Source organism: Falco peregrinus, chromosome 1 (assembly GCF_023634155.1).
Source record: "Falco peregrinus isolate bFalPer1 chromosome 1, bFalPer1.pri, whole genome shotgun sequence".
Lineage (NCBI taxonomy): Eukaryota > Metazoa > Chordata > Aves > Falconiformes > Falconidae > Falco > Falco peregrinus.
Genome location: NC_073721.1, coordinates 71,540,126 through 71,564,650, shown reverse-complemented (window position 1 = coordinate 71,564,650; position 24,525 = coordinate 71,540,126). Strand labels below are relative to the sequence as shown.

At 37.4% G+C, this 24,525-nt stretch overlaps 1 protein-coding gene across 6 annotated transcripts in view; it reads right to left on the bottom strand.

Annotated features, from left to right (window-relative positions):
* Positions 1-24,525, bottom strand: part of PRKD1 (protein kinase D1) — a 143,033-nt gene that overhangs the window by 7,182 nt on the left and 111,326 nt on the right. For 4 of the 6 annotated variants that reach the window (XM_055800815.1, XM_055800820.1, XM_055800792.1 and 1 more), the window contains 10 exons: positions 21,476-21,707; positions 18,917-19,040; positions 18,048-18,125; positions 16,824-17,103; positions 14,569-14,621; positions 13,134-13,206; positions 12,035-12,141; positions 11,447-11,608; positions 9,712-9,810; positions 8,298-8,565 (listed from right to left, as the gene is read on the bottom strand). In XM_055800815.1, coding sequence (XP_055656790.1) covers positions 8,298-8,565; positions 9,712-9,810; positions 11,447-11,608; positions 12,035-12,141; positions 13,134-13,206; positions 14,569-14,621; positions 16,824-17,103; positions 18,048-18,125; positions 18,917-19,040; positions 21,476-21,707 — 1,476 coding nt within the window. The remainder of the gene's footprint in view (positions 1-8,297; positions 8,566-9,711; positions 9,811-11,446; positions 11,609-12,034; positions 12,142-13,133; positions 13,207-14,568; positions 14,622-16,823; positions 17,104-18,047; positions 18,126-18,916; positions 19,041-21,475; positions 21,708-24,525) is intronic. The other 2 variants (XM_055800801.1, XM_055800810.1) reach the window with 1 other exon arrangement.

The following is a 24,525-nucleotide window of genomic DNA, read 5'->3' as shown; positions in this document are numbered from 1 at the left end:
GTACTGCCAAGGCAACAAAAGGACAGTGCTGTGTAAAGGAAAGCAGGAGCTAGGGAGTTCAATACAGACAGGCTGAGTGCTGGAACTGAAGGATTAAAGTATTTCCTTAGGGATCTGGAAGTCTGTTAGTGAGGAAACTCTGAATTGAACTAGTGTTAAATGGTAGAGGTACAGACACTGCCAGGTTCTGTGGGGCTATTTAAAGGAAATGAGAAAAGATCCTGGTTATTCTCTCTGTCTCAGCTTACAAAAAGACATCCTGTCCTGATAGTGTCCTGACAACCACTATCTAACATAGTTTGGTCTGGCTACTGTTCACGAAAGATGTACAAACAGTAAGATTCATGTTGACTCAATTTCTGAATTTTTTTTAAAAAATCCTCATATGATTAATAGTTTGATGATTGCATTTTGAGTTGTACTGCTTAAAAAGACTGGAGATAAAAATTTGGAAGGTATTAACATTTAGTTTAGACATATAACTCAAGCAGGTTATATGACGTACGTATAAAGCAAGATTCTGGGGCATCAGCTGTTAAAAAAATTGAATTTTCTGTCCAGAAAAATAAAGCAGTTTTGAGGAGGGGGTAGCAAGTACACTGTATTTTAAAGTAAATCTTATGAATTTTTACTAGAGACTGATTTTTTAAAAAAATCAGGTTTTAAAGTAATCCTTGTCAGATATATGTTAAATCATGACACATTTTAGGAGCTTTATGAAGTCTGATGATACTCCTCTGTAAAATCAGTAATTCAATAAATGCAGTATTAAGAAAGACCACATATGGTCTTGCACATCATCTATGGCAGGGGTCCTCAAACTACGGCCCGCGGGCTGGATAAAGCCCCCCAGGGTCCTCAATCCAGCCCCTGGTATTTACAGAACCCCCCAGCCTCCTCCCCCCGCTGAGGGGTTGGGGGGGAAACCAAGCAGCCGCAGATGACTGCCTGCCACTTCATCCGCGTGCCGGGCCCCTGGTTAAAAATTTTGAGGAGCCCTGATCTATGGGAATCCAACAGGTTATCACCATGGAAGCAACCTGCGTGAAAGTTCTGAGAGCATTATGGTACTGCTTTTTCTAAGTGTTTTATGGGCTCCTGTTTACTTCCCATGATTTAAGGATAGCATAAGCAGCCAGCTGAGGCTTATCAAGTTCCAGGAGCTGGAGACATTGTTAAATGGGATAAACTAGCCAACTGCTCCAGGAACACTTAGACAGGTGATCATTCATTAGAATCCCCAACGAGAAGATTCAAATGCAACTTTAAAAACCTGTATGTCCCCTTGATTTTAGGAAAGATTGCTCTTTTAGTTGCATTTTACTGGAAAGAACCTCTGGAGTCAGGAGGTTCATGTTTCCAAACTGCTTAAGGCAGTTTATTAGTATGGCAAAAAATTAATTGTAGTAATGGCACAGTAAAAATTTTCACTCCAAGAATCAAATTAACAATCATTACTACAGTTTTCATAGGAATGACTGCTTTAACTCAATTAGGGTGTGACCCACGCATTAACACGAAAGTATCTAAAAACCCTATTATGAGCCTACCATTTATTTAGTCCTATCATAAAACACCTTGCCTTTTCAGATAAGGTATAACAAAGAAATCACCTTAAGAATATCAAGAAAAGCAGTCTTAAATTAACAATAAATTTATACTTGGTCCAGAATTTTTAAAGTACATCCACAATATTAGCTACTCTCACAGCTATCACTTGTAAAAAAACCTAAGCTGCTGCCAATAACGTACCTTAGGACTTCCTTGGCCCTGGACTTTTCTCAGTATAGCGCTATTGATTAGCAGTATAATTTTTCCATATACATAAACCCCTTCCCTACTGCTGGTCAATACAGCTTTGTTAACAAAAGTTCTAGTGTGCATGCAGTTATTTTGGCAAAAAGTAATCCTCAGCTGGCAGAGTTTATTATTTCAGGAACATGGATTCAGCTGTACTATCAAAAGAAATCATTGGCAATTATAAGCTGCACCTCTGCAAGAGAGGTTTTCTAATACCAATCCTAGCAAACATCTAAGTAGAGCCAAGACCTTAGTTTAAACAGCTAGTTAAACATTTATGGAGGTAGAGAGCATCTTTGAGCTATAACACACATTTGACCTCCTCATACTTAATGCTCACTCATGTGACTTTCTCATTAAAGTGTGAAACAGAGTTTCTATTCACATTATGCTGAAACATGTCTAAATAAATACTGGCTTGAAGGCGGCTGTGGTATTTATTTCTGAGTCAAAGGCAGTGTAAGAGGCACACCATGATCAAATTTAATGCATGGAAAAAATTGCATTGTTTCTTCCAAAATTATTCAGTAGTATGAATCCTGTGAAGCACCTAATCAACAGTGTGCACATCACATAGCTCATCAGGCTAGTAGTAATAGCTGTATTGTCGATAGCTGATGAAAAAAGAATTAGGAGTACAATGATTTATGAAAGTTCCGCAATAGAACGAAACACATCATGAATAATCCAAAGCTTGACATAGCATGTTCTAGGACAATGCAGTCCAAAAGAACAGCCACCACAGCAAAGACACACTACATAAAATACACTTAAAAGGCAGAGAGACAAAACCCTTAGGGGAGTTCTGTCTTTATATTTAGCAGTATTTATTTTTTGTAGCCTGTAGCTGAGTCAAAATAAATTTTTTGAGATGATGCAGATTTGGTGGACTGAAAGGTTAACGTTGGAAAAGAACAGTATTGCTGTTGAAAATAGGCTCCATGTTTGACCGATGTGAAAATTAAAGCTGTAAAATAGGAAAGAATTCCGCAAGTAGATTCCCGTGTATGAATATCTAGCAAAATTCCACGATGAAGTCTGAATTAAAGTCAAACTACCCTACAGCAAGTGAATTAGGAAAAGTAAGCTGGCTTGACAATCATTGAAGACAAAGCAGAAATAGCAGGTTGGGCAATGGAATGTTGAGTGGCTGTGACAAAACCTGATTTTCTACAAAATACTCCAAATTTAGCACAGAAACTACCTCTCAACAGTAACATCTTACAATTCTATTTATGCATACAAACACAGACTCAGCATTTGGGGAGTACACTTTTAAAGGAGAGAAGCTACTGGAAAAAGGTGGGAAGACACAGCCCTTAGTGGGTGTGGAAATCAGAATTCCCCATGGAGGAATCTGTGAGGTTGTGCGTGTATGTGTATGCACACAATCTCTGACAAACCTTAAAATGCAAAGCGACTGGGTTTGGTGATGCTAGAGAAGGGATTTTGTGCATGAGGGCTAAGCTTTGGGAAATGTTGCTCGCAGAAATGTTGGGAATGGATAATCAGTTGTGAGAAAACACATTTCTGAGCGCTACAAAACTGAAAGGTCTTAGATTTTATAGGTTAAGTTTTAATGGAGGAAGAGGACAGAAAGCATTACACACAAAAAAAGCTAGAATTTCTCAGCAGGAGGAGTTGATGAGATTCATCCAGCTGCTATGACATCAGACAGATGGAGACTATGGAAAGAAAAGAGCCATAGCCAGTGACTAGACCACATTCCTGAGTGGCAGAGAAGACAGAACTGTTGACAGGGACTGAATGACATCAGACGCTCAAAAATATCACCCTCAAATGGATTCTGCCTTCTTTCTTGCCTTGTGACTGTAGACTCTTATTTTACAAATTGCTAGAAAATGCTACAGAAAAACTAATTCTCAAGAAAACAAACATCTTATATCCATGACGCACTTTTTCTCCAACATACAATTTCTTCCCATATCTTTTTTCTCTGAACTTGCTAGACTGTATTATTTATATAAGCAGTTTAAATTGTTATGGGTCATGTGGTTTTACAAATCTATTGCCCCATCAGTGTAGTTTAGAATTTTAAAAGCCAATTGAATTTTACCTTAAAACCAATAATTGAATGAGGAACAGAGAATGGGAACATTTAGGTTACTTTACCACTGTTGCCGCTTTTTCAGACGCAGTCTATAGGTATGACCTATCTCATTATGGTTTTTCCTTTTAAAATTTTGCTACCCTTCGCATTCCAGCTTAGAGATTAACATGCTGTTGTTTGGCAATAACAGAAAAAGCATCTACTGAGCATTAAATCCAAAGCGGTGATAAAGACAGCATCATTCACTATAATTTGTTAACTACCTATTACATACAAAGAAATACCTGATTTTGCTAAAAAGTAAAATATCTGGGCTTTTAAGTTCTCTCTGTTTATGGTAAAAATAGAAGTAAACATGACAATAAATAAGCTCAGCTATTCTTAAAATTTTTATGTGAGTATTGGTCTGAAAAGAGTGCTGAAATAACTACAGCTGTAAGAAGTTTTACATCCAATTTGGCTTTCTGAGCCACAGTAATAGTCATAAGCAAGAAACAAAAGGTCTGAGTACTGTTCTGCTTTCCTCAGTGTTGATTTTTGCAATAGGCAGGCAAAAATTCCTAACATTGCTTTGTTAAGCTATTCTGCAAGAAATCATAGGCCCTTTAATAAAGCTGTTGTTGCACAGGCACTGGCAATACACTTGGCTGATGATCACTTCCCTTACTCTAAACTGAAAACCGCCTAACAACGTAAAAACCCCACAACTTTCGAAACATTTACACTTCCACTAAAGTACATACACAAAATTTGAAGCAAATGAGTTCTTGCGGTTTTAGCAGCAGCTAGCTCAGGTATATCGGCTGCCTAAGTTGGTGATCCTAACCTGGTACAGTCACAAATCGACGCCCCTCATCCCATCTATTGTTTCAGGGTGTCTGTCTTATCTGCCATCACTTGCTTTGTGCATCAAGCAGGACTGATATAGACAGCAATAGGTTTGAATAAACATTTCTTTTTCTTTTTTTAAGCTCAAATTGGTATGTCATTGCTTCTACTACTACTCACTGTTCTACAACAGTGTTCCTAGGATTATCATACTTATGAACATTCATAGCAACGGACACTGACATATTTCAGCAGTAAAAAAAGAAGAAACAGTCATACACAGTACATTTTATATGGCCAGAGAACCTGAACATTTTTATTGGCATGCGTAAATCAAGAGTTAATATTGATTATCTTAGATGGTAGACTAGCTCTTCTAAGTTCACTGAATTCTCAGTTTCTGCCTGCTCCTACTGAAGCATTTAATACAGTCTCTTGATGAAGGTACCACTTTTAAAATCTAGCTGTAATGTACAATTCATAGAGTCTGCTCTTAAAGAGTGCTTGGGCCCAGCACTGCCTTTTGGACATACGAGAAGAAAGCAGTAAGTACTGGAGAAAGAAAGAAGAATATTTACATTAGTTTTACTTATGCTAACCTTTTGACAAATGGCTCCTAGTTTTCAAATTCACACAGCATAACACTTTAAAAAGATCTTTCTTACCTGTGTTAAAAATAATATTTATTTTGCAATTATTTTATCTATTGCAGCGGTGCTTGTCTAACCAATTTTGGTTTCAATTTTTTAATGCTATGGCAGTGCTTCTGTGGAGACTGTGGGTGTTTATTATGTTAAAGTTCTCTTAAACAGTTGCGTGAGTTTTCAAATGTCAGTAATTAAATTGGACTAACTGCTGGATCTTCAATTTTTTTTTCTTTCTTACAAGTGAAAATCACTTAAAGAATTCTGTTTTAATTTTCAAACAAAGAATAATTGTTCTTGCAAGAAAATATGTCTTGTAGATCCTTCAAGAGAAACAGCCATTTCAATCATACCAGCTTGAAAGAGATGCTGATCAATATTTATTTACAAAGACCTTGCCAGATTCTGTGGCAGCATGACATTCCACACTGTGATCTAACCCTCTTACAAGCTTCAGTGGAAGAACTAATTGATGATAATTGCTGTCCTCTTGGGAGAATTATTGCTACAATACAAATTCCAGGAAACAGTTAAAGAAATCTCTTATGCCTTTAAATCTATTATGGGTCGTTTCTATATTTATATGAATATGAAAAAATATAAAAAGTGGTCAGTCACTTTTGTTAAAACTTCTGTTGAAAAATGTTCAATGTTTAAGAATAATTGACAAACAGAATAATGGAAAAGATATGGAATGCAAACACCCAATTCATTAGCTTAACCTGTTTCAGAAGCTGGAAGAGCATATGACAAGCTAAATGAAGACTTCCAAGTGCATAAATGTAACCTGTTGGGATTGAAACTAATTCTGCTCTGAATTTTATAGATTTGTAGCATTTAAGTGTAGAGAAATTTATGAGCCCCAGTGTACTTTATCTTAAAATGAGCTTCGTGTTACCATAGTTTACATTTAACTACATATACCTTTTCAAATTGTTTTTATTTGCAATATTGAGTAAGCAACTTCATAATATCTTTAAAATTATCTGTGTTTTCCCCCCTAATGCTTCAATCATTTGTAGCATCAGCTATCATGGCACTGTTCACTGTTCAGAACTGTAATCCAGACTCGATGTGTTAGGACACTGGGTCCACACAGATTTGCATTTTAACCACGCTGTAGGGTCACAGATCACAGGAACTGGACGGAGCCAGCGGGCCCACCAACCTGCCCTCCCGTGACCTGCACAGGGCTCTGCACCAAGGTAGCTGACAGAACATGGTTCCTTTATTTTCCCCAGGTAATGTGGAATTTGAGTCCAACTCTGAGCTCTAAAATTCAGCATTATCAAGTAATACCTGAACAGAGATCTAGACTCCAAGTCCCTGTGTTAAAACATCATGGATTTGTTCAGATTTTTTCCAGGTTTTTGTTTAGCACAACAGAGTGGCTCATCAGCTAGCAATTCAAAATTCAGAATAACATGACAATGTATAAGCAGATTTTCATTTTGTGATTTGTTAAAGTGTGTTCTTTCCCTCCTTTCTGCACACTTGCAGCCTGGTATGCATTAACTCTTAATGAAGGCTGTGATTCTCTAAAAGGAGATACAACACCCCAGTAGGTGCGTTTTCTGTAGGTACTCTACTGAATCTTCACCTCTGAATGCAGAAATTGATCTTCTATCTACCACGGTAGAAACTTGTGGGAGACAATTTCTTGCAGCCTCTCCTGTGTTGATTGCTGTTTGCTTGTCTCTAGCGCCAGATAAGGCATTGCTGCCAATAGATTCTGTCAGCTTACATATCAGAAGTGCGTGCAAGTTCAGGAGGACTTCAGTGTGTAATTGTGCAGATTTATAGTTCCGCCTCTCCCTGCAACAGATCTCATCAAACTTCATCTGCCACCGAGATAAAACAAAAGACAATGCTCTCAAAGCATTTTTCAGCTGAGAATCTCACATGGCTAGAATACATCTTATCCTTGGCTAGAATATATCTTATCCTAAGCAGCAGGCACAATCCTCTAAGCTACGCTTAATGTGTAAGTTAAATATGTCACCTGAAACCCAGAAAAACTCTACTGTAAATAATGGAAACTGTAAATGCTAATATATTAATTCAATTTGGTACACATTCAAATTCGGAAAAAAAAGTTTAGAATTTGTTGTTTATAATGTTTCCTTTGATTTAAGACTTACGAAGCAATCTTGCGAAACATTAAGGACAAAGATAATGATTGAAGAAAACACAAATTCCCAAAGAAAATCAAGTGGCCTGAAAATGCTATGTATAAGAAAACATTTGTGAAGCCAGAACTGATATATTTATTAAGTGCCCTACTTGGTTGCATTTAGAGACATCTTTAATTTACCTTCTTTAAAAATGTTCATAGTGAATTATTCACATTGTTCTTTTATTATCAAAAGTCTTTGATGCCATTGACCAGAACTCTAGTTTCAAAAGTCTCATTGGTTACCTCCAAGCCTCCCCCCTGCAGAAAGATTCTTCTGTTACACTTTCTCACACTGTTCTTGAAACCTCATCTGCTTGGAATTGTTCAATCTTTTTTATCTTCTCTACAGCAAGACTATCAGGGTACAGCATCCTACTGAATGGAAACTCAATTAGTGGCACAAGGAAAACGAGAAAAAGACCGCAGAGCACTAGAGCTGAAAGAAGAGGTACAGAAGTGAATATAAGAAACACTGGTTCCAGCAGCAGAGGTTCCCCACAAAATTCTACAGCAGCCCCATCTGTAGGTGGCTATGGGCCTCCTTCAACACCTCCTGGAGAGTTCCCATACCAGAGGATTATGCCATACGGAGTCTACATGCCTTGCAGGAAACACCTAAAGCAGCTGATAGCACAGAACAGAGATGGTACCTTGAAATTTCAAATCTTTTTTTTCCCAGTGGTATGTACAGGGTGTGTGGGTGTGTGTGAAACACAAAAGCAAAATTCAAGTACTCTCGTTTAGCATTTATATAAAACCAGCCCCAAATAGGTATTACCTTCATGAGAAATTTCTTTCCATGGATTGGGTGGATACATGAAAGCGGCATTCTGGATTTGGTCATGTATGTCTTCGTCTTCATTGAATGGAAAGGTACCACTGAGGCTTACGTAAATGATGACACCCACAGACCACATGTCCAGAGATCTGTTATAGCCTTTGTTTCTCAGCACTTCTGGAGCAAGGTAGGCTGGTGTTCCTACAACTGAACGCCTAAATGATTTCTCTCCAATGATTCGGGCAAAGCCAAAATCACAAAGTTTTACCTGTTTAAAGAAAAATGCTACAGTAAAACAGACGTTATTTTTATTATCATACATGTAGCTGAGGAACTTTTATCATGGTTTAGTTGCAAGATGCATCTCTACTGTTCCTTCAAGGATATTGTTTCTTTAAACTCCTCTTTGAGAGGAATACCCTTATTCCACCAAGACATCAGACCAGACTACCAGTCCATTTCACCTCCTTTATTCCTTCACTCCATGAATAAATCACAGTAAAACCAGTAACACAGGACAGCTTAGAGTGAAAGAAATATGGGTTTAGATAGGCCTAATAGCTCAGGCTCTGGTGAAAGTAGTAATATAAAGTAATACTTATTCATTCATAGCATAAGAACACAGCAAACAGAAAAATTGGTTTACCTATGTTTTTTTCCTAAATCAAGCAAGTCGACAAAATTTAGCTTGAACTTCCACTTCTATTTTATTGTGGACCCAGTTACACCCTGCCCTTCTGCAAACTTGTCTGATTTCTTCAGATGTAGCTGCTTAAAAATTCTCACTTAAGGCCTCGGTATAGATCCTTCCTTTCCAATTATTGATATTATTTACAAATTATCAATAGTGCTGCTTTTGAATATGGACAGTTGGAGGAGATTATAGATGAACTCTGCAGATCAAAGCTAATAGGAACTTACAAATACCTTTTAATGAGAAATACAACAATGACCAGAAAGTATGTTTAAATGTTCTGTAATCTAGCTGGTATTTAAATTCATAAAACTAAAAAGCTAAAAATTCTTCATGAGCTCTACCCTAACTTTCAGAAAAATAAGTGTCTTTCCAGTCACTGCTTGCAAATTGTCACTTATCTGGACCAAATCAAGCAGAAAAGTAACTTGTCCTGTAGTGGTGAGCAAATTAGAGACAATCTCAGAAGTAGTTACATCACACTTGAAAATCTAGTTGAATTATTTCAGGCAAATGACAAGAGACAAGGATTTTCAAATATGTCATCTTTGGAAATTTTTTTGAGTAAGTGAACAGGTTTTTTTCATATCTAAAAATTCTGTGTAGTTTCTGAAGGAGATACAGACAGGTCACTAATCTTTTTTGTTTGGTCATAAAATAATCACTGCTGACATTTTTCATGTGAACAATTTATCTTAAGAAAGGGCATTTTCTACTTGCCTGTGGGAAAGGATCAGCTGATGCCAATAACACATTTTCTGGCTTGAGGTCACAATGAACAATATTTTTGAAATGAAGATGTCTTAAAGCAACAAGGATCTGTGAAGAAATAAATCAGAAAGAAATTCAGTTTTAAATGCCATACCTTTTTTTGGATTGTTTTATATTGTTTGGACAATATCAGTGATCAGAAAAGCAAGGCTTGGTGTAGGGAGAAACAATACAACAAGAATGTACCTTTTACAAGAATGTCTACAATGGAAAAAAAAAAAAGTAAAAATTTCAGCTATTATTTGCTGTGCCTCAAGTTTTCTTGATGTTTCACTGCATGGAACATAATTTTTCCCTCCCCAAAGACTTTATATTCTAAACATTTTTAAAAACTGGGTTCTAGGTACTTGTTTACATTTTTTTGGTGTGATATATTTGGATGCAGAAACATTTGCAAAATAACCTTCCACATCTAAATTCACTCAAAAAATTTCACAGAAATAGTACTGATTAAAATTAAGCTTTTTCTTGAGGAAAGAAAGCATAGGGAATGTTGCATGTATTTCTATTTCATTACACACAAAAAAATACGGCAACAGTGTGTAACAGATATCCATCCTATTCCTGCGGCTTTAACTCCATTCCTTGCGCCCGGTCAGGGGCTGGCAGAATTTCCCACTATTTTAGAGCAGGGAATGGTGAGGAGGCTGAATTAACCTGGGAAGGCAAGAAATCAGACAGGCTGGTGGTAGTTTTGCCCATGAATGTCTGAAAACCAGGAACCTCCTACGTTCTACCCCAAATAATGAACTCCCACCGTACCACTGTTGTTCTTGCTCCTTTCTTTTCCCTGACCGCTGAAACACAGGCTGCTCTAACTCTGAGGTGGCTCACTACTCAATTGCGTATCTAAATTTAAACCAGTATTATGGGCAGCCAAAGCAGCAGTATGATAATATAGCAACAGGTAGAATAAAAAAAAAAATCCCCAGATCACACTGTTAACAGAAAGCCATACAGGAAACCAGACTCATGTAGTCACAAGTAGTTCTGAGATCCAATCTCAGCATGGGAAATACACACAAAAGTGCACAGTACGAACTGCAATGGTTCGGCACAGGGCCATTCAAGAGGCTCAAATTTCTTAGGTCTTGTACAGTTTGTTGTTAGTGATCTGCATCCTTTTCTTTGCTTAATTTTTCAAGCATATGAGTGTAGAGGAATGAAGCTGGGTTAATTATCATTGATAACATACAGCTGTGGGCTGGCTTCAGGGGCGGTGGGTTGGCCGATTTAGATAAGGTGCAGCTGTGGCTGTTCTGTGAAGAGGTTGGGCAGCCGAGGAAGAGAGGGGAGGAAGAAGCAGAGAGAAGAGAGAGAGAGAGAGAGAGAGAGCACGCGTGTGCCCTGGGTGAGGAGAGACGAGGAGAAGGCAGCGGAGGGACTGACATGAAGGGTGTGTTGGTATGAGATGGTAAAAGACTTTGTTGCAGCCGACTAGTTTGGAGAGTGCTGTGACAGATGAGAAACTGTAGTTCGATGGCCCTTCCATCCAGCAGCCAGACAGCTTTACATGTGTCTAGTTCTAGGTCCTCTTAATGGACACAAAGCTGTCTTACCATCCCCGATACTATAATTCAGGCTTTCATAAATCAAAAGGTAAATTATGCCAAAAGCAAAATATAAGAAACAGTGATAATAATTGACCTCAAATCTCTTTCTGGGTCTATAATTAATTTCTTACCTGAGTAATTAAAAACTTTGTTATTCTCTCTGGCAATCTGCCCTTTTCACTTGATAAGATCATCTCCAGCATGTCTCCATGGAGTTTTTCCATAACAACAAACACTCTTTCTGGCGTCTCAAACATACACTCCAGATTTACAACCCCAGGATGATGAAGATTCTATTAAAGATAAATATAGCACCAGTTTTCCCAACATGATCATTAGGTTTTATCATTACATAGACAGTTTTCAGACCTCCCTAAAGCAGACAGTGTTTCAGTATTTCGTAATTTAAAGTGTGTGCCTAACCTGTAGGCAATAGGCATGAAATGCCTAGGGACAGTACAGGAGAATTAATTAATTTCCAACTAGTGTAACAAACATACATTTCCCTTATTGTGTCTGGTGTTTAAAACTGCAGAAATTGTAATTCCTAGCATGACACTGCCAATACATTTGGTCTTGGCTGTTTATACAGGTTAAGCAGTGAAAATACCGCTGTTTTTGCAAAAATACTAGTGATTAACAATTAAAATAATTATATTATCTGGTATTTATAGAATGCACAAATGAAGTTAATACAGTAAAAAAGAACAGAAAAATACCTGTAAAATCGCAACTTCATTACGAAGTTGACTTTCCTGTTTAGTTGGAAACCTTAGTTTGTCAATTATTTTAATGGCAACGTCTCTTCCTGTTTTGCGATGCTTTCCTGCATTAAAAAAAGAAAAGGCCTCTATGAATTAACATGATTAAAAGTGTTCCACTTTCACTGGGTTGTACAAATGGCCACAACCAAGTAATCCTCAGAGCACTTTTGCAGCAAATTCAATCACTAAGAATTTACTCTCATTTCCCTTCTTTCTACCCTTTGACAAGAGAACTTTTCTTCATCACCTGACAAAGCTGTTTAAACACGTAAGAAACATATGCATACGAGAAAGTCAGCTCTGCATTTCAACAATATACATGCAAGGTTAACTTCCTCACACAGCTACATATATGCTCATATACTATATATATGTTCATATACTTAAGCTGCATTCTCTGCAGCTGGCAGATTGCAGGCTTATTTGGTAGTAGCTCCAGACTAGTAAATAATAAAAGAAGTGATTGCCTTTAGGCAGGTAAGTGCATGTCCCAGGTTTATCAGAGGGCCACAGAGATTTTTCAGTGAGAAATTTGTTGTTAGGTCTCACTTCACACGATCTCAAACAACAGCTGTACCTCAATACACCCCAAAAAACTGCTCAGACAAAGGAGGAAAAAGAGAGGAAAGATGGATAAGAAAATGAAAAAGAGAAACAATTCTAACTACGTAAAAATAAAGCAAAGAAATCTCACAAAAACATGCCAAAAAAAAAAAAAAAGCAGAAAGAAGAGATTTTTGGAAAAAAAATGTTTTTTCCATTATAATTCTCTAAAAGAACAGTTTTCTGCACTTCAGGGTTTTCTTTACTGGAATTTATTAGAGAATATGAAGTTATTAATACACACTGACCCACTATGGGGTAGAAAACATCAAATTACAAAAAGACTTTGTCAACAAAAAAGAGTTTCATTGTTCAATGAGTACTGCTTATATAAAACAATGAGCAGCTAGTTTCTGAAACAAAACATTTCAGAATCCAAATACTTTCACCATTCAAGAAATTTTCTATTTTAAGATCTTAAGTATAATTGTACAACACACCAAAGCCTTACCTCCATAAACAATTCCAAACTGTCCTGATCCCAACACCTCATCTGGGAAGATCTGGTATACGGTGCTAATGTCCTGTTTATGAAGACATAACAAATATTAAGCCCTGAGATATGGAAACAAAATTTGTATTTAGTTTGATTTTTCTAGTGGGAAGTAGCATACATTTAGTATAGTACATTTCAAAATATATTATCTACCAAAAACGTTCATGCAGGTTTTCTTAAAAGCCACACTAATGGGCTGTAAAAGCTGCTGAACCTTCAGTAGTTTTCAGCCGCCGCCACCTTCCAGGCAAGTAGCCCACAGCATGCAGCATTATACTTGAACTTTGTGAACTCTGAAGACAAAAGTACATATGGAAATAAAGAAGGTCTTGTTAGCACCATTCTACCCAGATCTCCCAGGATCCCAGATCTAGGAATTACCTCTGGGTTTTATGAAAAAGAAGAAATTACAAATTCAAAATACTGACATGGCTCATGTCAGCCATGGAAATGTAAGTGGTTTCTTAGTTTATGGAAAGTTTTCTGAGTATCATCAGTTCTGGGCTTCAGCTTTTTGTGTTGGTCCACTGAGAAGGGTGAAATATTCCATCCGTGCCAGAGAGGGAGTCTCACATCTCACTGTTTGTTATTGCCTGAACACAGGCTAAAGCACAAGCTGTTAGTAGATTCATTTGGAGACTCAACCTCAAATCTCAGAGCTCAGCTTCACTTTCCTGATATTTAACCAGCAACACATGCAATGAAGACTAAAAGAATGCCAGGGAGTTACTAATAAAGGCTGTCTTGCTTCTTCTTAGGAAACAAATGGACACATCCCTAGCAGGCAATCTTTTTCTGGCAAACACCAGAGCTGCCCCAGAGCTTCACTTGGCTGCAGGGAGTCCTATTTATTTCCACTGCCCATGAAACAGAAAATCAGCAGTGTGACTATTTACCTTGACCACATGTCCTGTGTCTTAACAGTCCTAGTGTAAAAGAAATGATAATTCTTTATGTATGGAAGTAACAACATACGTAACTCTTCCTTTGGATAGTTTTTCATCTTTGTACAACAGAGAATATCTGATCTCTCAGTGATGACAAGAAACTGTATATTTATGAAAGCTTGTGATTAGCTTTACGAAGTTCAGCTGACAAATGCCATGATCTAATAACTTCTATGGCTCACTTTTCCTTTTAGTAAATACCACTCTGCAATGATTCATAGTTAAATTCTGTGTTAAGTGAAATTACCCATGTGTAATTCTTGCATCTCAAGAAAAGGTGCCACAAAGATGATTCTTCTCGAAAGTTAGCAAAGCTGATTGTTAATTTCTACAGAGTAAGTGAAAAATGGCTGATGATCTAACATTCCTCTTTGCAAAACAGATCAATGACTTTGCAAGCTTAACCATAGCAGGTCTAGCCCCAACATCCAGAGAACACTCACCACATTTTCTTGAACTTGGCAGTTTGACACAGAAATACTGATGGATATATCCCCTGGGGAAGAAAGTAAAATATACTTTAGATTGCTGTGCTTTCAGTTCAAACATGTAGTAATAGGAAATGACATTTACATTACATCAATATCTACTGACAGCTCTAGAAATTGGACCAATTAGGTCAGCTGGTTCATCTACCAGCCAATATAAAATTACATCAGCCCACAAATATGTGACTGGAACAACAGTTCTGCAATGTCTGGAAAAGAATAGAATTATACATTTAATTATTAATTTTTGATAGCAGAATCTTGTAATTCCCATTTATAAGCTTCTTACTGTTTTCTTCAATTCTATTTTGGGGCTTTACACTTCATGCAAGTAACATAACTGCAACTAGAGTACACTTTTTATTAGTGGATTTAATAGGTATTTTTATTTATAGCATCACCTACAATGTATTTGATGCTATTCAGATGAAGGCAAATATGCATTCACATTGGTCTGCATACCGTTAAAAATAACATACATTTCAACTGGGCAGAGACACTATTAAAACAGATAATGGAAACAAAACCTTGCACTTGTGCTTTAATACAACAAACATCACATCTAACCTCTACAAATTCAGAGCTTAGGATGTTGCCTTCTGTCTCCTACCTCTGCCCAGAACCCTGTGCTGACTTTTCATTTTCGTAGTATGGATTTCAGTCTCATCAGAACCATTGTCCTCTACTATAAAGCCTCTATCGCACACTGAAGACACTCACTACTACCCACCAGCACCTCTCCTAGTTGCAGTAAGTAGCACAACTAACTTCTGCCCTGTATGGCTTATTTTCTTGTCATTTCCTTAGGAATAGACTGGTTTGGGAATGGAAAGTTTCAGTTAAGTAGAGGCTTTTTATCATTGCCAATTCATTTTCGAATGTATGCACTGCTTTGTCTTTACATGAAAAAAAGCACGGACAAAAACATGGACAATTCTTACACTTTCAGCACAAGACAGAAAGTTGCTGTCATTCTCATTTCCCACAGGAATTTATTCTAAAAGTCTCAGACGACCTTAATTTTCACCAAAAAAAACCCCTGAAGATAACTAAAAAGTTGTAAAGAAAATTTTCCACCTCCCCAAGAGGGAGAGAAGACAGCTGTCATTCCCAGTCCAGCATTTTAGGTGATTTATTTAGCTATGCTAGGCTCAAACCAGGGGCACTAGGCAACTAGCCTGATTGAAATGACATCCAGAATTTGACACTATTTTATGCAGGAACCCAGTCGAGAAAGCAAAGAATGTTGCTGATCTAATCTGATATGTAAACTGTTGTGCCTGGAGATGTAATGCCACTGCCTGTTGTATTACTTGGTTTCTGAAGGGCTTGCAGTCTCATTAGCCTTTCACACTGCATTAACAGCATCCAGATGTCAAGTGCTAAAACGGGTGTATACTGCAACAAAAGGCCTAATCCAAATTTTGTAGACATATCCAAATCTGCTTTATGTTGACTAGGCTGAGGACAAGTAGCAGAGCAACCACAGCAGCACATGCCTAGTAGTGGGGAACTGTTTGCTCTCTGCTACTTTGTTATCGGTATCTGAGCTAGATTTAAACAAGTTTCACTTTTTATTTACATAAACTGTCATCTTTGCGACAGAATTACCCAGAAGTATGTAAATTGGAAGCAAAGATACATCCAGTCCTTTTGGTCCTGGGTAATATCTACACCTTGTGCCTAGAACAGCTGTTAGTCACATTTGAGCTCGTTTCATCTCGGCATGGGACATTTGTGGCACTTGTACAGCCAAATGTGGTGAAAGGGTGTCTATCATCTATGCTGCAGTGACCTAAAGAGTGAAGATCTGCTTCTGCAGACAGCTAGAAACATAAATTACGGCACGATGGGAACAATCAGCTCCCAACTGGAGCTCAGAAAACTTCATGCCTCTGCACAAGGAGGCAATTACTCACATCAGCAAAACAAATGTGGATTGAGATGTCTTACTAACGTAACAACTGTTTGCTCGGTAACAAATCTGCATCTTATATATTAATCCAGATGTCCTAGTATAAACTGGAAACACATGGATGAGAAACTGTGGTGCTTAAAATAATAGGCAGACAGGTGATAAGCTATGACAGCATGACAGAATAGCCTTTACTAGCTGTGCAATACTTCCATTCAGTGTGTGCAGAATATTAAGCAATGTCATTTCTGATATGACTCTACTTATCTGAAATGGAGGAAATGAATAAACTTACTGTGCAGGCTGGGTCCTGACCCACTTGATGCCCCTTTAGGGATGACGGGCATCAGGGCATGCTGTATTGCCATTTCCCACATTCGTGCCACATCAATGCCAATACCACTGCTGATAACACTGTTATTCAGTGGAACACTTGAGAGGTTTTCTATGTTTTCTCCAACATAATAGACTATATTTGCTGTGCTTATTTCAAAACAATGAGGATTGGCTCCTTGAGGCAGCAAAGTGAAAGTTTTTGCAGGTTCCAGAGATAAGATTTCAGACAATGGGATTTCCTAAAATGAAAAAAATGGTTTACTTTCTACATAAAATATCATCAACATGTAAAACTAAAGTATGAACTTTATTTAACTAATCTATGACATTAGCTGTTGCTTTTAACCACATGCTTCTCGCGCAAACAAAAAGGCTCTTGTAACCTGAAACTCCATGATACAGAGGGCTGTTGATAGTAAAATACTTAATCTTTCTTTCCAAGGCCATGTAGAACTTTAATTATTTAATTAAACTTATCAAAGAGAGCAGTGAGGTTCCATCAGAAAAGAGCAGGGCCATCCATATATCAACAGAACTCCACTACAGAATTAAACCCTATTGGCTCTTTATTGAATAAAATTGATTTGCAATAAATTATTTGCAGAATAAACCTATTCAAAATTAAGATTTCAAATCCACCTTTCACACAGGCATAAACTTGATTGTTTCACCCTGAACAACACTGAGAGTATGTTTCACTGACATATTTCCCTGAGATGAGGTCATATGAAAAAAATACTTTCCATTATTAAAACTTACTGCAGTAATGGCCAAGGAGTTTAACTGCCTCAGCTAAAAGGATAAGAGCATTAAAACAATCTTTTACAATCAAGACCACAGCATAATGTCCAAGGGACAGAATCAAGATTATACATATTCTACACAATTGTTTGGAAAGAATTTGTCTTATGAATGGCAGAAAGTCAGATGAGTTTCTTGGCAGAATTTGTTACCAGTACTGAACTGGCCTTGTAAAAAAACCTTTCCACTTCCACAACATGCATTTTACAGGTCCTTTCTGATCTGAGAGTAGTTTGTGAAAGGCAAAATACACAGACAGCTTATAATGAAAACAAACATAGATCAAATTTATACTAGTAGTGTACTTTTAGTAAGTATCTATTAATCCAGCAATTTAGTCATATTCTGATGGTACAAAAAGAGATTGAAAAGTATTCCTTACTTTGTAATATTTACTTCCAGTATCATTTTGGAAAAGTGTAATGCATTTGCTGTCCAGTCTCCAGTAGTGCCGTTTCCTCTGCAATGAAAAACAAGGGAAAATTCTTTCTAGCTTTTTCCAAGTAAATCAACGAAATGTTCATTTCTCAAAAGCATCACTTCCGAAATGTTTCACTTAAGTTTGAAGAGAGGAATTGTGAATGATAAAGATTAATTTGCTATAACAAGGCTTTTATGAGGACTTAAGAGTTTAGGATTTACAGGGCCACCCTCTGTTGTTTCAGTAAGAACCCAGCTCTGTTCAAACTGTCTGAGTTTTAAAAATTTAAAATGTCACTCCAATGTCTGCATTACATTCAGCCCAATTTGCTACAGGTACGCTGCTAAAATAATTAAACCTCACTTTGTACCAGTTACAACACCCCAGCTCACTTCAGAAGGCCACATACTGAAGTCTTTATTCCTGTTTTAGCAGGTCAGAATGGAAGTAACTTTTTTCTGCGCTAAATCTCTTTTACAAAAATCTCTATTAACCTAGCAGTAATACATCTAGAAGACTGCAGCTGGAAGTTAAAGCTACTTTCCAGAATCTCTAAGGTATTATTTTTTACTTCCTTCAGAATGTCTTTACATTTGGCTGCTTATGATGATGTCACTGACATATACAGATATTTTCTGTGTGTTTTAACTGTGTCCTGTTTTTCACAAGCAGTGCAGTTCTCAGTTGTGACATAAGTCAGGACTTTAGGCATCACAAATATTACAAAAAATGCCTTACATGAGTGACTGTAAATTACTGAATTATTCTTAGGACTTGATTCTGTACTACCATATAGTATGTACAGTAAGACAGTTCTTAACATTTCTTACCAGTGAGTCCTTGCTTGTATAGTGAACCATCCAACCCTCCTTCATTACTGTGCTACTTCTCCTTTTTGTGTGCTTCACAGACTGTACCACTCTCATTAATGGAATATTGTTGCTGGTTGAAGGGCTTAAGAAGAAATCAATACAGGCTTTTAAAAAGAAGATAACTTTGGACACAGAAAAAAAATCTTTTTAAGTCAGAATATATCTCTCTACATATATCTATATCTACCTGATATCTATGTTTGCATTTATCATCATTACGCACACATGCGTGCACGCTCTCTCTGCCCCCGTCTCTCTCCCCGAAATATTCCTAAGGGTGAGCAAAGAAGATGGGCAGTTGACTAGGGCCCCAGCTAGGGTGTGGGAGCCGTAGCTCAGGCCTGTGCTATGCATGATTCACAACAGCACTTTATCTTGAATCTCTCATCACCTAAGTAATGGCCCATCAGATTGCTGCCCTATGATCTTTCTTGGGTTTAAACACAAAATGGAGTGATGATGGTTTACAGAGTAGAAAATGTGTCAGCTGCCTAGCTGTGCACACCCTGACAGGGCACACCAGAGAATCTGCTGGAACCTCTCGGAGAAAGAGGTTTAAGCTAACACATTTTACCCTCAAAGACCTAGAGTGAAGTCCCATTGCCTCGCACGCTGGGGTACGCACGTTGAAACTTTCCATGACTCAGCTGACACGCAGTAAGCTGGGAAGGCATGGGAACCTGACAGCATCCCTGATAGCACCATCAGATAAAATCTGGAATATCTAGTTGGAGAGGTGTAAGAATTAACCAAAGCTCACCTTCCCGCTTTCCTTGCTCTTAGCATTAACCATTCCTAAAGCAGATTCTGTCTCATGGAATATGGACTCATAATCTGCTCCAGTCCCAAAGCTAAATGCTTAGTTATTTCTGGTAGAACTGTAAAGCCAGATGCAGCACTGTACATGAAAACACAGCACAGACAGCTCATGTGTTCTGCTGTGCTGGCAAAGCCATTGGTGCAACAACTCCAACAAAAAAAGGGCAGAAACTGCCCAAGAGAAGAATAGTATCTTAAGTTTCCACAGTTGTTGTGACTGTGGATGTCTGCAGATGGCCCTGCTTCACTGTAATGCATCCTGGAAATAAGAAACATCTTGCAAATTGTCAGTTTCCAATCAAAATGCAAAAAGCGTTCCTGTCTTGAACTTTCATTAAGACTAACATAGACTTAACATCTCTTATGCCTAAAAATGATCAAAGGAGTTGCAGTTCCTATTTAACTATTCTATTCTGTACTGGAAAGAGGAATACTTTTTTATTTGCCTTTTATAGATCACTTAAGAATAATCCATGGATATGGAGACTACCCTTAGAAATAACCAGGGGAAGGTATTACAGGAAATACAGAGATGTCCCTCAACTCAAGTATAACACATATACCTTGGTTATCAGTGGCTTTATTAGTTATAATTGCATATTTATATTTTGGAAACCTGCAAGGCTATCCATTTAATACAACTTGGACATTCAAAATGTTATATGACACTGATTTTGTGATATAAGCACAGGCTTACATTCCAATGATACAAGGTGTCTATAAACAGCATCTATGCAGTTGAATATGACAGCAGGAAAAACTGTTCACTGCTGCAGGAGGTAAAACTGTACTGTTGAAGTGGATTGACTGCGTTCTATTAGTGCAACAGGTGCATGTTACTAACAGAGATGTAAGGGGAAGATGTTACTGAAACAGTCTCCTAGTAAGCAAAATAAAAGAGGAAACTGCAAGTCAAACCGGGACCTGTGAAAGAAAATTATTCTGTAATTCTTCAAAGTACAGATCCTTTGCATCAGGGAAATTACAGCTGAAAGAATCTTAATTAATTTTAGGTTCCTGACAATGAATAATCCCTACTTTTTCCCCTACTGTTCTGTACAGTTCCAATAACTGAATATTTTCTTCTCTCCAGACATTTCTGAGGTATGTTGCACAACTCAATTGCTATTTTTCTTCCTGATTAGTCATTTCAAACCTCTAATCTATTTTATAACTTGCATCAAACTACTACTTCAAGTTTGCCAAACTTTCCTTCTTTCTAAAGGTATCTAAGAATGCAAATAATTCATCTAGAGCTGATTATACCACTGCCACTTACACATTTTTTTAGGTATCTTTATTTTTGTTCAATTTTTTTGTTTGTTTGTTTTTGTTCATTTTGACCAGGTACGGCACTATGAGGAAAAAAATGCTTTGGAAAATAAAGTAAAAAAAAAAAGTTATTGTTCTTTACTGTTCATGTGCAAATAGTTTCACATCATTTTCATAAGACAATTACTTGTGCAACTTTCAGTTGCTACTTCAACTTGACAATAATTTTTAAGCTTCTCTTAAATTCCTAATGCATCTATTCAGTGGAGCAATCTCATTGCAATTTCAGAACCACCACATATGACTAGCCCTGTCCACCCTCAATGAGTGAGAATAGTGTCCATGTAGATTCCCCCCTTCAGCTCTAGGGAGGACACTTATAAATAAACCCAAAAGAAGATGGAAGGCACACTCGCCCCAGCTCACCTGATCATCCTGTTAGACTCATCGTGATCTGGATCAGCATCCTGCATTTCCCCATTGTCACTATGGCATCCTGTCATTGACATCTCAGAATCATGAGCTATAGATTCTTCCATGTCATCTATAAAACCACTGTTTCTTTCACTGTCATTGTCGTCACTCCCTTCTTCCATGACCACATCAGACTCAGCCCCAGGACTAAGAAGATCTGGAATATCGTTTCCAACGTTATTGTCTGAAAACATACAACACTCCAATCACAACATCCTGACACATTTTGAGCTTCAGAAAAACTCAGGTTCTCTTCGGAACTCTAACGTTAGTCATTAGTCTATGTGTACTGGTGAAGCACGGGTTGTAGCTAGTCATTTAGTAAATCATTACAGAAAACTGGAAATGTATCAAACCAAAATACAACTTTCTATTAAAGAATGCCAAAGTCAAACCAGAATTTCTTATCCATGGACTTCTATCAAACATTCTATACTCATGAGCTTTATTGCTGAGATCTTCTGGCAGATTTTCAATACAGCTTGAATGTTGTATACTGGCTTGATGGCTGTTGGCAGGTTACAGCTGCAAACTGATGCTAGAAGAGCAGTAACTTCAAAACTAGGAATTTTGTAATATGATGATGACATGTTGATCAACTATTGAAATAACTCCCAAGAAAATTGCTTATAATGTGAACCACATTTTTTGGGAAAAAAAGATTACTTCCTTTTCACCAGTGTTCTCTGTGGAGGCTGCACAACATGGCACAGTAATCCATACTATTGAAATAACGCTCCCTGCCTTCAGGAAAGAAATATTATATAAGCATCAAAAAACCCAGTGTGAGATAGTACAGCAAAAATATGAAGACTTAGGATTTACTTATTTGACTACAGCACAGTATTAATAGTATTTTCCAGTTAATATTTAAATTATGTTAAACTTTCCAGTTTCCAGATTAGATATGTCTAAGCAAGATGAAAGTAGGAAATAACTTTTTTTTTCTATTGTTGCTTGTGAATGGATTTATCTGGAAGACAGAAAGGAAGAGAAAAATTTAGACTTATTTACCTAAGAATTTACATTACAAAACCAAATAAACAAAACCCCAAACTGAGAAAATACCCCCAACCAGCAAAACAAAGTCATTTTGTTGAAACTCAACCTGCTGCTATACAGGCTGTGATGTAACATGTCAAAATCTTCTGTCTTGCCAGATAGTAAAGACAGCACTATTTTTTATGGGATGATTGCAGTGTTTCAGAGCTTTGAAGTAAGGTTAAAACCACATGGAAGACACTAAATATTCTCGCCAAGAAACTTTTGCCTAATTGTGTGGAGGAAGGTCCTTGACAGTCAATGCAGACAATGCTCCAAAATAAAAAGCACACAGATCTCGGAGTTGATGGCATTTTACTCAAGTTGGAAGCGCACAGCTGAAAGGTTTGTTTCCATGTACAGTAGGCTTAAAATATTTGGATATGTTACCCATGTGTCATTAAGAGACACATTATACTTCATCTGTAGCAGAAACAGTCATCCAGTCATGAATGACACTTTACAGTGCAAGGCTCTCTCTTTGCTACTCCTACAACAATTTTTTAATCTCTATTTTTAATAAACCCACAATCAGTTAAAAATAACCTCCTACATTTAGTATATAAAGTGTTTATTAATGAGACCATACTCGGAATTCTATTGCTTCAGCTCTTCCTTCACTTACTATTTTGGGGAAGATGTATCACACAGCAGATGGACAAAGTGACAGATACTGTATTTCATTTATTAAGTTTGAAAATACTGTGAAACAAATTACTGTAAAAATATAAATGAGATTTCCTTTGATAATCCTAAGGATCCTATATCAGTCATTTAGGACACACAATTAAGAGCTCTACTTTTGACACTTTGGATACCATACTACGGATATTATTTGGTGGGGAAAAGCCAAATTCTATAAATTTTAAGATGGAGAGCTTCAAGGAGTACACTTGGAGTACGTGTTTTCACCCCCAGTGGCTTTGCACAAGCTTACCTCACTCAGCTCTTCCCCAAACCATCACATCCCATCAGCCCAGCATCAGATTTGTGTGTAGGAGTGAAGCCAACACCAGCAGTGTGCTGCTTGTGGGGCAAAGGCAGGGAGGGGGCACAGAGGTGTGTTGGAGGGGTGAAATACAGCTGCCTCAGGGGGGAAGAGGGAACTTCAAGAGGTAATTCAGAAACAAATGTAAATTTTGTTCTTTTAGCCCAGCTGTCCAGAAACAAGGCTTGCCTTCTTGTCTTCTCTTAGCACTTTTGACAAACCCTGTTCTGCACTTCTTTCTAAAACTGCACCTATGCAGGAAAAAAATTATCATTTATAAGTGGATGTAGTTACTTTCTCTGACTGTAATTTCAGGTAGAACTCTATACTGTTATCAACTGAATTAACATATCATGGTGTATGTTTAGCTCTTGGATTTGAGAATCAAGCCATAAACTGCCATAAGCATCATTCTTTGCATCCATGAAGGAAGTTATCTTATGGAATGGTTAATGGTTAAGTGAGGCATAAATGATGTAAAGATTAAAAAAATAAAAAATAAAAATAATAGTGACTCCAAGAGTCCAGTTTGAGGTGCATCAGAGAGGACATGCAGTAGGAGCGCAACATTAACCTTGCAGAAAATCCTGCACCTTAACACGTTTCAAGCTGGATACTCAGCACCTGAAATACTTTTGCCTACACTAAATGCCATTAAATGAAAAACTTTGTAGTAATACAGTCACACTACTATGAAAAAATTTAACATTGCTAATTTTGGAAATTATTAGAAAAGATATCATTGATTTAAAGTTTGATAAAGAGTACTTAATAAAGCAATACTTTATTAACCTCAGAAGCGGTTTACGCTGAGAACTTCACATGGTAATATGCATTAGAAACTGAACACTTCACCACGTTTCTTATTCCCTTATCACATAGAAAAGTGACATTTTCAAGGCAATCAACAACTCATCTATAACCACCCTTTTTTTCTCCAGTACCGTCTGTCAAGCCTACCCATACATTCCTA